The sequence below is a fragment of the Bufo bufo genome, chromosome 11, assembly GCF_905171765.1.
Source record: "Bufo bufo chromosome 11, aBufBuf1.1, whole genome shotgun sequence".
NCBI classification, from domain to species: Eukaryota; Metazoa; Chordata; class Amphibia; order Anura; family Bufonidae; genus Bufo; species Bufo bufo.
The window spans coordinates 98,758,528-98,774,309 of record NC_053399.1 but is presented as its reverse complement, the minus strand read 5'-3'; the positions used below and the strand labels follow the sequence as shown (position 1 = coordinate 98,774,309).

General features: G+C 44.8%; 1 protein-coding gene across 1 annotated transcript; it reads right to left on the bottom strand.

Moving 5' to 3' along the window:
* Positions 1-2,831: 2,831 nt before the first annotated feature.
* Positions 2,832-15,740, bottom strand: PPOX (protoporphyrinogen oxidase). Its single transcript, XM_040412538.1, has 13 exons — positions 15,653-15,740; positions 12,269-12,372; positions 12,062-12,196; positions 11,616-11,731; positions 11,397-11,529; positions 5,342-5,486; positions 5,062-5,252; positions 4,928-4,988; positions 4,738-4,856; positions 3,821-3,934; positions 3,472-3,621; positions 3,276-3,318; positions 2,832-3,104 (listed from the first exon to the last, which is right to left on the bottom strand). Exons 2-13 carry the CDS (start codon positions 12,353-12,355, stop codon positions 2,974-2,976), a joined length of 1,425 nt encoding a protein of 474 aa, XP_040268472.1. The 5' UTR covers positions 12,356-12,372; positions 15,653-15,740; the 3' UTR covers positions 2,832-2,973.
* Positions 15,741-15,782: the final 42 nt, after the last annotated feature.

Below are 15,782 nucleotides of genomic sequence, written 5' to 3'. Positions count from 1 at the left end.
ACAGCTGCCAGATCCCAGAAGCAATGAGCGCTTCCATCGATACAGCTGGGTCCTGTCGCCTACTGCTCCTCGTGCTCCTCCCCTTCTTCACTCTGAATGGTGTGCTGCCAGCAGGTGTGGGCGGAGCCTGCATCCGGTAATCTGCATAAGCTCCGCTCACACAGTGCTGCAGAGCGATCTGTGCCTGCAGGGAAGAGAGGACTGTGGGCTTCAGGAACGGGACAAGGCGAGTAGTTACTGTGGTTTTTTGTTTTAAATCCAGTGGGGTAACAGAGGACTTTATTACTACGGAGGGGGCACAGAGGACTTTATTACTATGGAGGGGGCACAGTGGACTTTATTACTATGGAGGGGGCACAGTGGACTTTATTACTATGGAGGGGGCACAGTGGACTTTATTACTATGGAGGGGACACAGTGGACTTTATTACTATGGAGGGGACACAGAGGACTTTATTACTATGGAGGGGGCACAGAGGACTTTATTACTACGGAGGGGGCACAGAGGACTTTATTACTATGGAGGGGGCACAGAGGACTTTATTACTATGGAGGGGACACAGAGGACTTTATTACTATGGAGGGGACACAGAGGACTTTATTACTATGGAGGGGGCACAGAGGTCTTTATTACTATGGAGGGGGCACAGAGGACTTTAGTACTATGGAGGGGGCACAGAGGACTTTAGTACTATGGAGGGGGCACAGAGGACTTTAGTACTATGGAGGGGGCACAGAGGACTTTAGTACTATGGAGGGGGCACAGAGGACTTTAGTACTATGGAGGGGGCACAGAGGACTTTAGTACTATGGAGGGGGCACAGAGGACTATTACTATGGAGGGGACACAGAGGTCTTTATTACTATGGAGGGGGCACAGAGGTCTTTATTACTATGGAGGGGGCACAGAGGACTTTATTACTATGGAGGGGGCACAGAGGACTTTATTACTATGGAGGGGGCACAGAGGACTTTATTACTATGGAGGGGGCACAGAGGACTATTTATTACTATGGAGGGGGCACAGAGGACTTTATTACTATGGAGGGGGCACAGAGGACTTTATTACTATGGAGGGGGCACAGAGGTCTTTATTACTATGGAGGGGGCACAGAGGTCTTTATTACTATGGAGGGGGCAATGTAAATTTGTTTTGTTTTTTGTAAATAAAGGAAAAATATATTGACTCAAATTTACCATTGTCGTGAAGTACAATGTGTCATGAGAAAACAGTCCCAGAATGGCCAGGATAAGTGAAAGTGTTCCAAACTTATTACCACATAAAGTGACACATGTCAGATTTGCAAAAAATGGTCTGGTCAGGAAGGCGAAAACTGGCCCGGGGTAGAAAGGGTTAATACGGTCTGTTTTATAAGTTTGGAGATGACTGCAGGCATGAGCACTACTGAGCTACCTCCTCTGGTCTTTAGAGGAGGAACATACTACTGAGCATGTGCAGCACAGGTACCGGCGCTGGAACTAAGGACCTTGGAGCAACATGAAGACACCAAGTATAAGGGATAGAACACAGGAGAGGTGAGAACTGATTATCTATCATCACAAGAACACCCTGCTTATCACTGATTATAGTATAAGGGACAGGAGCGGGGACAGGAGAGAACACAGGAGAGGTGAGAACTGATTATCTATCATCACTAGAAAACCCTGCTTATAGTATAAGGGACAGGAGAGAAAACAGGAGAGGTGAGAACTGATTATCTATCATCACAAGAACACCCTGCTTATCACTGATTATCTATCATCACTAGAACACCCTGCTTATCACTGATTATCTATCATCACAAGAACACCCTGCTTATCACTGATTATAGTATAAGGGACAGGAGAGGGGACAGGAGAGAACACAGGAGAGGTGAGAACTGATTATCTATCATCACTAGAAAACCCTGCTTATAGTATAAGGGACAGGAGAGAAAACAGGAGAGGGGAGGACTGATTATCATCACTAGAACATCCGGCTATTACTGTTTATAATATAAGGCACAGAACACAGGAGAGGTGAGAACTGATTATCTATCATCACTAGAACAATCTGCTTATCACTGTTTATAGTATAAGGACAGGAGAGAACACAGGAGAGGTAAGAAATGATTATCTAGCATCACTAGAACACCCTGCTTATCACTGATTATAGTATAAGGGACAGAACACAGGAGAGGGGAGAACTGATCATCTATCATCACTAGAACACCCTGCTTATCACTGATTATAGTATAAGGGACAGGAGAAAAAACAGGAGAGGGGAGGACTGATTATCTATCACCACTAGAACTTCTGTCTTAACACTGATTACAGTATAAGGACAGGAGAGAGCACAAGAGAGGTGAGAACTAATTATCTATCATCACTAGAACACCCTGCTTATCACTGTGTATAGTATCAGGACAATGGAGAACACAGGAGAGGTGAGAACTGATTATCTATTACTAGAACAACCTGCTTGTCACTGTGTATAGTATAAGGACAGGAGGAGTGACAAGTGACAAGTGAGGAGACTGTATCTAAGTGCCTGCAGCATTTATGGCATGCACTTCTAGGGGGAGCTCATCACATACAAATTATACAGCCAGCACTAGGGGAGCTCACTACATACAGTTTAAACAGTCAGCTACCACTAGAGGGAGTTCACTAAAATCAAATCAGTATAGATCCTTGAGTAAAGAGCTCCCCTTGTGGTGGATGGCAGGCAAAGATACTTTTATGATACCAGTGATATGTGGCTGCTTCACCAGGTACACAGCAGCAACATCTACTTTTGGGGCCATGCTGGAAGTAGAAATTTCACAACTGGAGAGGCCACTGGTGAAGACTGGATTGCAACGCACTATTTTAATGAAAGATAAATTGTGAAATAGTTGTTGTCCCTTACAAACAGGTTTTGTGGCGAGGTGCCTCCTAACGGTCTGTGGCTTGTGGGAGTTGTAGTTAAGGCTGGAGGTACTCTGTACTCTGCTAATGTCCCACCAGGCGCTGGACGGATTTCTTGGCGTTATAGATGCAGTCGTTGACCGATACACCCTCATAGGAGGCGCCGATGAGACTGAGGGGCAGAGAGTGCTGACGGATGTAGGAGAAGAGGTGGTCTGGGGGTAAAAGAGAAAACAAAGCTCAATAAGCGTATAAGCGTGTGGCCCCTAAATGGTGCTAATTATTGAGAGCCCATACAAATTATATCCCCTCCCTCACATATGAAATGGATAATGCTGCCCCTTGACCATACTGAGCATGTGCAGGACTCTATAGGGATCTCTTACCGATTCTCTTCCAGTGTCCCAGCGTGTACTGAGGTATGCAGCCCTGCGGAGAAACCACAGATCACAAACTTTAAACAACACATAGACCTTGCTGGAACTCTGCCCCCTAGTGGTCACATCATGGCAGAAAGCTTGGCTCAGGGAGCTCGGCTGCGTGCAGTAGAGGGCAATACTGGATTCATTTGGTTCCAGTTACCTGGTTCAGGTTCACAATGGCACGGCACGGTTTCTCCTTTACCCCCAGTTGATTGGCAGCAGCCGCGGACGCCAGGCTCAGCAGCTTTTCCTTTGAAACAGCATTGGGGTCACCCAAACTTTTCTCAAACCAGGCACCCCCGAGCATCACCTGCAGAAGAGAGACGAGTACAGCAGCTGTAACACTGTGACGAAAACTGCTGTGAAGATACTGCTGTCTGATGTGGGATACATCGCTGCAGCATCTCTAGATATCTCAATGCAGTGAGATCAAGAACCAATGAGTGAGCGGCTGTGATTAGATTGTCAGCCTTGTGGTTCACTTCTCCATACGCCTCACCTTCTCTTACCGTCAGTCTGGTGGAGCTGGCGCCTCGCCTGTTGTGTTCTGGGAAGGCGAGAGAATCGTATACAATGCCCAACATGGCGGAGTCCTCAAAGGAGGGGATAAGGTGTCCGAAACCCTGGAAGGGAGGAAAAAAACGTCAGACTGAAACGGTGTCCAGGATATTGGGGTACGGGATAACGACGCCGACACTCGGGGTACGGGATAACGACGCCGACACTCGGGGTACGGGATAACGACGCCGACACTCGGGGTACGGGATAACGACGCCGACACTCGGGGTACGGGATAACGACGCCGACACTCGGGGTACGGGATAACGACGCCGACACTCGGGGTACGGGATAACGACGCCGACACTCGGGGGACGGGATAACGACGCCGACACTCGGGGGACGGGATAACGACGCCGACACTCGGGGGACGGGATAACGACGCCGACACTCGGGGGACGGGATAACGACGCCGACACTCGGGGTACGGGATAACGACGCCGACACTCGGGGTATGGGATAACGACGCCGACACTCGGGGTACGGGATAACGACGCCGACACTCGGGGAACGGGATAACGACGCCGCCACTCGGGGTAAGGGATAACGACGCCGACACTCGGGGTAAGGGATAACGACGCCGACACTGGGGGTACGGGATAACGACGCCGACACTGGGGGTACGGGATAACAACACCGACACTGGAGGTACGGGCTAACGACACGGACACTGGGGGTACGGGATAACGACACCGACACTGGGGGTACGGGATAATGACACCGACACTGGGGGTACGGGATAATGACACTGACACTGGGGGTACGGGATAATGACACTGACACTGGGGGTACAGAATAACGGCACTGACACTGGGGGGAAGAGGATAATGACATTGACCACATTTCTGCAGTTTGGCTGTTCACTCACTGATACAGGCAGCACTTCTCCGTCATACTCCAGGTTGACAACGGCCACGTTGGCGGCGCTCATCTCTCGCAGGGTACTCGCCATGGACTCTGCTATGGGGTTCAGCAGTCTACTCATTACTGGAGAAATAATGGCGGAGCGTTAGTCATGTGACCTGGGATAAGGGGACGCCTGTCTGTATCAGCCGTACCTGCTGCTGGAACCGCGCTGATCATGTGATCTGCTGCCACGCTGCCATCAGGAAGCTTGATCTAGAAGATAACATTACAGGTTAGGGGGACAGAAGCCTCAGAGACAGATAAGTTAGTGACCCCCCTCACATACCTGCCAGCCATTGCCCGTTCTCCTCTCCAGTGCCTCCACCGGGGTGTCCTTGTGTATCTCCACTCCTCTCCCCCTGATGTACTCCTCCAGGGCATCCGAGAGGGTCTGCATACCCCCACGCAGGGACCACTGGCTCCACTTCTCCTTCTTGGACCTCTGGATCAGCGGTGAATCCGGATGAGGAGTCTTATCTGCCCCAATGATAGATATTACTTCAAGCACAGGCAGAGGGTACAGTATGACTGGTACTGGGCATCGTGCCCACCATCACAGTGCCCACCTCCACCGCTGACCATGCCCAGGACCACAGATCTCTTATTACGTTCTGCTTCATACAAGAAGGGGAAGCAGGAGCGCACGCTCAGCTGGCGGCTGTCACCGGCGAACACCCCCCGGCACAGGCTGTCAATGACAATGTCGGCCAGCTGTGGAGAAGAAGAAAAGATGTCACTACAGATGCCCGAGAGCAGCGTCACAAGTCACACCGCTTATCCCAGACCACTAGCCGACAATATAAAGCGTACTTAATGTGCCAGACACTGCCACCTGGTGGCCATATCAGGTACTACTACGTCATCATGTGAGGCCCCGTGCACTATATTCAGCGCATACCAAACAGGTCCACCAGCAGCACAGAGAAAACCAGGAGAGAAATGTACTATGATACGGCTAAACATGACAGGGAATAAAGGTGTTAGAGACAGGTAGAAATTTACAAAATGAGAAGAAGGATGCTTCAGCAGCACAGAGCATTTCAGGAGTTAACAAAAATGCAATAAACTAATATCCCAAATCCAACGTCAATAATTGAGTGCTAAGATGTCCAGTGAAAAACCGCATCCAACGATCAGCAGAATTCAATCTCAGGGTGGATGTCCCCACACCCTGTACAGGGATATCAGCCGAACAGCAGCCAGGACTGTTCACAAGCAGATAAGGATGTTCTGCCTGCAGCACATCGCACTCAGCTCCGAAAAACCCCCAAAGCTAAAGTGACAAATGCATCACTTACCAAAATCCTGCCCGATGACTGCCAGATAAAAGTACTATAATACTGCTACTATATACAAGAATATAACTACTATAATACTGCTCCTATGTACAAGAATATAACTGCTATAATACTGCCTCCTATGTACAAGAATATAACTACTATAATACTGCCTCCTATGTACAAGAATATAACTACTATAATACTGCTCCTATATACAAGAACATAACTACTATAATACTGCTCCTATGTACAAGAATATAACTACTATAATACTGCTCCTATGTACAAGAATATAACTACCATAATACTGCTCCTATGTACAAGACTATAACTACTATAATACTGCCTCCTATGTACAAGAATATAACTACTATAATACTGCTCCTATGTACAAGAATATAACTACTATAATACTGCTCCTATGTACAAGAATATAACTACTATAATACTGCCTCCTATGTACAAGAATATAACTACTATAATACTGCCTCCTATGTACAAGACTATAACTACTATAATACTGCCTCCTATGTACAAGAATATAACTACTATAATACTGCTACTATATACAAGAATATAACTACTATTATACTGCCTCCTATGTACAAGAATATAACTACTATAATACTGCCCCTATGTACAAGAATATAACTACTATAATACTGCTCCTATGTACAAGAATATAACTACTATAATACTGCTCCTATGTACAAGGATATAACTACTATAATACTGCTCCTATGTACAAGAATATAACTACTATAATACTGCCTCCTATGTACAAGAATATAACTACTATAATACTGCCTCCTATGTACAAGAATATAACTACTATAATACTGCTCCTATGTACAAGAATATAACTACTATAATACTGCTCCTATGTACAAGACTATAACTACTATAATACTGCTCCTATGTACAAGAATATAACTACTATAATACTGCTCCTATGTACAAGAATATATCTACTATAATACTGCTCCTATGTACAAGGATATAACTGCTATAATACTGCTCCTATGTACAAGAATATAACTAGTATAATACTGCCTCCTATGTACAAGAATATAACTACTATAATACTGCTCCTATGTACAAGAATATAACTACTATAATACTGCTCCTATGTACAAGAATATAACTACTATAATACTGCTCCTATGTACAAGAATATAACTACTATAATACTGCTCCTATGTACAAGAATATAACTACTATAATACTGCTCCTATGTACAAGAATATAACTACTATAATACTGCTCCTATGTACAAGGATATAACTACTATAATACTGTCTCCTATGTACAAGAATATAACTACTATAATACTGCTCCTATGTACAAGAACATAACTACTATAATACTGCTCCTATGTACAAGAATATAACTACTATAATACTGCTCTTATGTACAAGAATATAACTACTATAATACTGCTCCTATGTACAAGAATATAACTACTATAATACTGCTCCTATGTACAGGAATATAACTACTATAATACTGCTCCTATATACAAGAATATAACTACTATAATACTGCTCCTGTGTACAAGAATATAACTACTATAATACTGCTCCTATATACAAGAATATAACTACTATAATACTGCTCCTGTGTACAAGAATATAACTACTATAATACTGCTCCTATATACAAGAATATAACTACTATAATACTGCCTCCTATGTACAAGAATATAACTACTATAATACTGCCTCCTATGTACAGGAATATAACTACTATAATACTGCTCCTATGTACAAGAATATAACTACTATAATACTGCTCCTATGTACAAGAATATAACTACTATAATACTGCTCCTATGTACAAGAATATAACTACTATAATACTGCTCCTATGTACAGGGATATAACTGCTATAATACTGCTCCTATGTACAAGAATATAACTACTATAATACTGCCTCCTATGTACAAGAATATAACTACTATAATACTGCCTCCTATGTACAAGAATATAACTACTATAATACTGCTCCTATGTACAAGAATATAACTACTATAATATTGCTCCTATGTACAAGAATATAACTACTATAATACTGCCTCCTATGTACAAGAATATAACTACTATAATACTGCTCCTATGTACAAGAATATAACTACTATAATACTTCTCCTATGTACAAGAATATAACTACTATAATATTGCTCCTATGTACAAGAATATAACTACTATAATACTGCCTCCTATGTACAAGAATATAACTACTATAATACTGCTCCTATGTACAGGAATATAACTACTATAATACTGCCTCCTATGTACAAGAATATAACTACTATAATACTGCCTCCTATGTACAAGAATATAACTACTATAATACTGCCTCCTATGTACAAGATCATAACTACTATAATACTGCCTCCTATGTACAATAATATAACTACTATAATACTGCTCCTATGTACAGGAATATAACTACTATAATACTGCTCCTATGTACAAGAATATAACTACTATAATACTGCTCCTATGTACAAGAATATAACTACTATAATACTGCCTCCTATGTACAAGAATATAACTACTATAATACTGCTCCTATGTACAAGAATATAACTACTATAATACTGCCTCCTATGTACAAGAATATAACTACTATAATACTGCTCCTATGTACAGGAATATAACTACTATAATACTGCTCCTATGTACAAGAATATAACTACTATAATACTGCTCCTATGTACAAGAATATAACTACTATAATACTGCTCCTATGTACAAGAATATAACTACTATAATACTGCTCCTATGTACAGGAATATAACTACTATAATACTACTCCTATGTACAAGAATATAACTACTATAATACTGCCTCCTATGTACAAGAATATAACTACTATAATACTGCTCCTATGTACAGGAATATAACTGCTATAATACTGCTCCTATGTACAAGAATATAACTACTATAATACTGCCTCCTATGTACAAGAATATAACTACTATAATACTGCTCCTATGTACAAGAATATAACTACTATAATACTGCTCCTATGTACAAGAATATAACTACTATAATACTGCTCCTATGTACAAGAATATAACTACTATAATACTGCCTCCTATGTACAAGAATATAACTACTATAATACTGCCTCCTATGTACAAGAATATAACTACTATAATACTGCTCCTATATACAAGAATATAACTACTATAATACTGCTCCTATGTACAAGAATATAACTACTATAATACTGCTCCTATGTACAAGAATATATCTACTATAATACTGCTCCTATGTACAGGAATATAACTACTATAATACTGCTCCTATGTACAATAATATAACTACTATAATACTGCTCCTATGTTCAAGAATATAACTACTATAATACTGCTCCTATGTACAAGAATATAACTACTATAATACTGCCTCCTATGTACAAGAATATAACTACTATAATACTGCTCCTATGTACAAGAATATAACTACTATAATACTGCTCCTATGTACAAGAATATAACTGCTATAATACTGCTCCTATGTACAAGAATATAACTACTATAATACTGCCTCCTATGTGCAAGACTATAACTACTATAATACTGCTCCTATGTACAAGAATATAACTACTATAATACTGCTCCTATGTACAAGAATATAACTACTATAATACTGCTCCTATGTACAAGAATATAACTACTATAATACTGCTCCTATGTACAAGAATATAACTACTATAATACTGCTCCTATGTACAAGAATATAACTACTATAATACTGCCTCCTATGTACAAGAATATAACTACTATAATACTACCTCCTATGTACAAGAATATAACTACTATAATACTGCTCCTATGTACAAGAATATAACTACTATAATACTGCTCCTATGTACAAGAATATAACTACTATAATACTGCCTCCTATGTACAAGAATATAAATACTATAATACTGCTCCTATGTTCAAGAATATAACTACTATAATACTTCTCCTATGTACAAGAATATAACTACTATAATACTGCTCATATGTACAAGAATATAACTACTATAATACTGCCTCCTATGTACAAGAATATAACTACTATAATACTGCCCCTATGTACAGGAATATAACTACTATAATACTGCTCCTATGTACAGGAATATAACTACTATAATACTGCTCCTATGTACAAGAATATAACTGCTATAATACTGCTCCTATGTACAAGAATATAACTACTATAATACTGCTCCTATGTACAAGAATATAACTACTATAATACTGCTACTACTTACAAGAATATAACTACTATAATACTGCCTCCTATGTACAAGAATATAACTACTATAATACTGCCTCCTATGTACAAGAATATAACTACTATAATACTGCTCCTATGTACAAGAATATAACTACTATAATACTGCTACTACTTACAAGAATATAACTACTATAATACTGCCTGCTATGTACAAGAATATAACTACTATAATACTGCCTCCTGTGTACAAGAATATAACTACTATAATACTGCTCCTATGTACAGGAATATAACTACTATAATACTGCTCCTATGTACAAGAATATAACTACTATAATACTGCTCCTATGTACAAGAATATAACTACTATAATACTGCTCCTATGTACAAGAATATATCTACTATAATACTGCTCCTATGTACAAGTATATAACTACTATAATACTGCCTCCTATGTACAAGAATATAACTACTATAATACTGCTCCTATGTACAAGAATATAACTACTATAATACTGCCTCCTATGTACAAGAATATAACTACTATAATACTGCTCCTATGTACAAGAATATAACTACTATAATACTGCTCCTATGTACAAGAATATATCTACTATAATACTGCTCCTATGTACAGGAATATAACTACTATAATACTGCTCCTATGTACAAGAATATAACTACTATAATACTGCTACTACTTACAAGAATGTAACTACTATAATACTGCCCCTATGTACAGGAATATAACTACTATAATACTGCTCCTATGTGCAAGAATATAACTACTATAATACTGCTCCTATGTACAAGAATATAACTACTATAATACTGCTCCTATGTACAAGAATATAACTACTATAATAATGCCTCCTATGTACTAGGATATAACTACTATAATACTGCTCCTATGTACAAGAATATAACTACTATAATACTGCTCCTATATACAAGAATATAACTACTATAATACTGCCTCCTATGTACAAGAATATAACTACTATAATACTGCTCCTATGTACAAGAATATAACTACTATAATACTGCTCCTATGTACCAGAATATAACTACTATAATACTGCTCCTATGTACCAGATTGTCACCTCTTTTCCAAACCGGCGTGAGAAGAAATCATGGACGCTCTCGTCTTCCGTTGTTCCGCGTGGAGCTGTCAAATCCCGGAGTCCACATAAGAACAGAGGTCTTGTGAATGGGGGGATGGTACGCAGGACGCCCCTGAATAACATGAAAGGGTTAATACAGTATTTCCTATGAGGAGGTGCAGGAACGTATTCTCAGTCTGGCCACTGAGGGGCGCTCACCCTAGGCTCGATGGCATCTTGTGCAGGGATTTGTTGACATAAAGGTAGCGGTTTTTGGCGGCCGGGTGACTCCTCGGTACGGGGAGGAGATCTCCTTCTAATCCCAGCTCTGAGATCTGCAGGGTGAAGGATAGCGGGATGTCACCTGGGCGCTCTGACGTAGGTGCTGTCACCTGGGCGCTCTGACGTAGGTGCTGTCACCTGGGCGCTCTGACGTAGGTGCTGTCACCTGGGCGCTCTGACGTAGGTGCTGTCACCTTGGTGCTCTCACGTAGGTGCTGTCACCTTGGTGCTCTCATGTAGGTGCTGTCACCTGGGCACTCTCACGTAGGTGCTGTCACCTGGGCGCTCTCACGTAGGCGCTCTCACGTAGGCGCTCTCACCTGGGCGCTCTCACCTGGGCGCCATATTGTCTGCATTCCCAGTAGGGCGATCAGAATACTCACCATGCACAGCGTGTTCTTCCCCACCAGTCCTGCGGGGCGCATACCGCGGGGGCCGTGCTCAAACACAGCGCCATCCTCAGTCCGTGTGGAGCGCATCCACCCACCCAGCCGGCCGCCGCCCTCCAGTAATGTCACCTACAGCGCAAAACTAAAAGTCAGTGGGGGGAGGGGAGGCTGCGGAGGGTGACCGCCCTTGAGCAAACTTACCTTAGACACCCCGCCATCTCTAACCAGGTGATAGCAGGCGCTCAACCCGCTGATCCCGCCCCCTACGACCACCACCGACCGCTGCATCCGAAAATCTGCAGATCCTGGAGAAATAACAAGAAGTGAAATAGTCTGCAGGGTATATCACTGTGTATCTGTCAGGAGGTAGAGAGGACAGAGCGATGTTCTGCATATCTCTAGAGGTCAGTGGTGTAATACTCTGCAGGATATATCACTATGTATCTGTCAGGAGGTAGAGAGGACAGAGCGATGTTCTGCATATCTCTAGAGGTCAGTGGTGTAATACTCTGCAGGATATATCACTATGTATCTGTCAGGAGGTAGAGAGGACAGAGCGATGTTCTGCAGATCTCTACAGAGGTCAGTGGAGTAATAATCTGCAGAATATATCACTGTGTATCTGTCAGGAGGTAGAGAGCGATGTTCTGCAGATCTCTAGAGAGGTTAGAGGTGTAATACTCTGCAGATTATATATCACTATGTATCTGCCAGGAGGTGGAGAGGCCAGCCACGTGTTCTGCAGATCTCTGGAGAGGTCAGGGGTGTAATAATCTGCAGAACACGTGGCTGGACTCTCTACCTCCTGACAGATACACAGTGATATATCCTGCAGATTATTACACCACTGACCTCTCTAGAGATCTGCAGAACACGTGGCTGGCCTTTCTCGGGTACAGTTCGGGTCACTCTCTCGGGTACAGTTCGGGTCACTCTCTCAGGTACAGTTCGGGTCACTCTCTCGGGTACGGTTCGGGTCGCTCTCTCGGGTACGGTTCGGGTCGCTCTCTCGGGTACAGTTCGGGTCGCTCTCTCGGGTACAGTTCGGGTCGTTCTCTCGGGTACAGTTCGGGTCACTCTCTCGGGTACAGTTCGGGTCACTCTCTCGGGTACAGTTCGGGTCACTCTCTCGGGTACAGTTCGGGTCACTCTCTCGGGTACAGTTCGGGTCACTCTCTCGGGTACAGTTCGGGTCACTCTCTCTCAGGTACAGTTCGGGTCACTCTCTCGGGTACAGTTCGGGTCACTCTCTCGGGTACAGTTCGGGTCACTCTCTCGGGTACAGTTCGGGTCACTCTCTCGGGTACAGTTCGGGTCACTCTCTCGGGTACAGTTCGGGGCACTCTCTCGGGTACAGTTCGGGGCACTCTCTCGGGTACAGTTCGGGGCACTCTCTCGGGTACAGTTCGGGGCACTCTCTCGGGTACAGTTCGGGGCACTCTCTCGGGTACAGTTCGGGGCACTCTCTCGGGTACAGTTCGGGGCACTCTCTCGGGTACAGTTCGGGGCACTCTCTCGGGTACAGTTCGGGGCACTCTCTCGGGTACAGTTCGGGGCACTCTCTCGGGTACAGTTCGGGGCACTCTCTCGGGTACAGTTCGGGGCACTCTCTCAGGTACAGTTCGGGGCACTCTCTCAGGTACAGTTCGGGGCACTCTCTCGGATACAGTTCGGGTCGCTCTCTCGGATACAGTTCGGGTCGCTCTCTCGGATACAGTTCGGGTCACTCTCTCGGGGTTCGGGTCGCTCTCTCGGGTACAGTTCGGGTCACTCTCTCGGGTACAGTTCGGGTCACTCTCTCGGGTACAGTTCGGGTCACTCTCTCGGGTACAGTTCGGGTCACTCTCTCGGGTACAGTTCGGGTCACTCTCTCGGGGTTCGGGTCACTCTCTCAGGTACGGTTCGGGTCACTCTCTCGGGTACGGTTCGGGTCACTCTCTCGGGTACGGTTCGGGTCACTCTCTCGGGTACGGTTCGGGTCACTCTCTCAGGTACGGTTCGGGTCGCTCTCTCGGGGTTCGGGTCGCTCTCTCGGGTACAGTTCGGGTCACTCTCTCGGGTACAGTTCGGGTCACTCTCTCGGGTACAGTTCGGGTCACTCTCTCGGGTACAGTTCGGGTCACTCTCTCGGGTACAGTTCGGGTCACTCTCTCGGGTACAGTTCGGGTCACTCTCTCGGGTACAGTTCGGGTCACTCTCTCGGGTACAGTTCGGGTCACTCTCTCGGGTACAGTTCGGGTCGCTCTCTCGGGTACGGTTCGGGTCGCTCTCTCGGGTACGGTTCGGGTCGCTCTCTCGGGTACGGTTCGGGTCCCTCTCAGATACAGTTCGGGTCACTCTCTCAGGTACAGTTCGGGTCACTCTCTCAGATACAGTTCGGGTCACTCTCTCAGGGTTCGGGTCACTCTCTCAGGTACAGTTCGGGTCACTCTCTCAGGTACAGTTCGGGTCACTCTCTCAGGTACAGTTCGGGTCACTCTCTCGGGTACAGTTCGGGACACTCTCAGGTACAGTTCGGGTCACTCTCTCAGGTACAGTTCGGGTCACTCTCTCAGGGTTCGGGACACTCTCTCAGGTACAGTTCGGGACACTCTCTCAGGTACAGTTCGGGACACTCTCTCAGGTACAGTTCGGGTCACTCTCTCAGGTACAGTTCGGGTCACTCTCTCAGGTACAGTTCGGGACACTCTCTCAGGTACAGTTCAGGTCACTCTCTCAGGTACAGTTCAGGTCACTCTCTCAGGTACGGTTCGGGTCACTCTCTCAGGTACGGTTCGGGTCACTCTCTCAGGTACAGTTCGGGTCACTCTCTCAGGTACAGTTCGGGTCACTCTCTCAGGTACAGTTCGGGTCACTCTCTCGGGTACAGTTCGGGTCACTCTCTCGGGTACAGTTCGGGTCACTCTCTCGGGTACAGTTCGGGTCACTCTCTCAGGTACAGTTCGGGGCACTGTCTCAGGTACAGTTCGGGTCACTCTCTCAGGTACAGTTCGGGTCACTCTCTCAGGTACAGTTCGGGTCACTCTCTCAGGTACACTTCGGGTCACTCTCTCAGGTACAGTTCGGGACACTCTCTCAGGTACAGTTCGGGTCACTCTCTCAGGGTTCGGGTCACTCTCTCAGGTACAGTTCGGGACACTCTCTCAGGTACAGTTCGGGTCACTCTCTCAGGTACAGTTCGGGACACTCTCTCAGGTACAGTTCGGGTCACTCTCTCAGGGTTCGGGACACTCTCTCAGGTACAGTTCGGGTCACTCTCTCAGGTACAGTTCGGGTCACTCTCTCAGGTACAGTTCGGGGCACTCTCTCAGGTACAGTTCGGGTCACTCTCTCTCAGGTACAGTTCGGGTCACTCTCTCAGGTACACTTCGGGTCACTCTCTCGGGGTTCGGGTCACTCTCTCAGGTACAGTTCGGGTCACTCTCTCAGGTACAGTTCGGGTCACTCTCTCAGGTACAGTTCGGGTCACTCTCTCAGGTACAGTTCGGGTCACTCTCTCGGGTACAGTTCGGGTCACTCTCTCAGGGTTCGGGTCACTCTCTCAGGTACATTTCGGGTCACTGTCTCAGGGCTCGGGTCACTCACCCGCTGTCAGGTCTCTGCTCCCTCCAGTCACACACACAGAAGCTCCTCCCACCACATGGTGAGGGGGCGGGTCTGTGGTAGGCGCGCTTATGTCACTTGGACCAATCACAGAGCTAACCTCATGTGACTG

Coding starts and splice junctions, on each gene's coding strand:
- PPOX (XM_040412538.1), bottom strand. CDS start 12,355: ATGCAGCGGTCGGTGGTGGTCGTAGGGGGCGGGATCAGCGGGTTGAGC. Junction 5,487..11,396: donor CACGCCGGTTTGGAAAAGAG/GTGACAATCTGG, acceptor TCTTCTCCACAG/CTGGCCGACATTGTCATTGA. Junction 4,857..4,927: donor CAGCGCGGTTCCAGCAGCAG/GTACGGCTGATA, acceptor TTATTTCTCCAG/TAATGAGTAGACTGCTGAAC.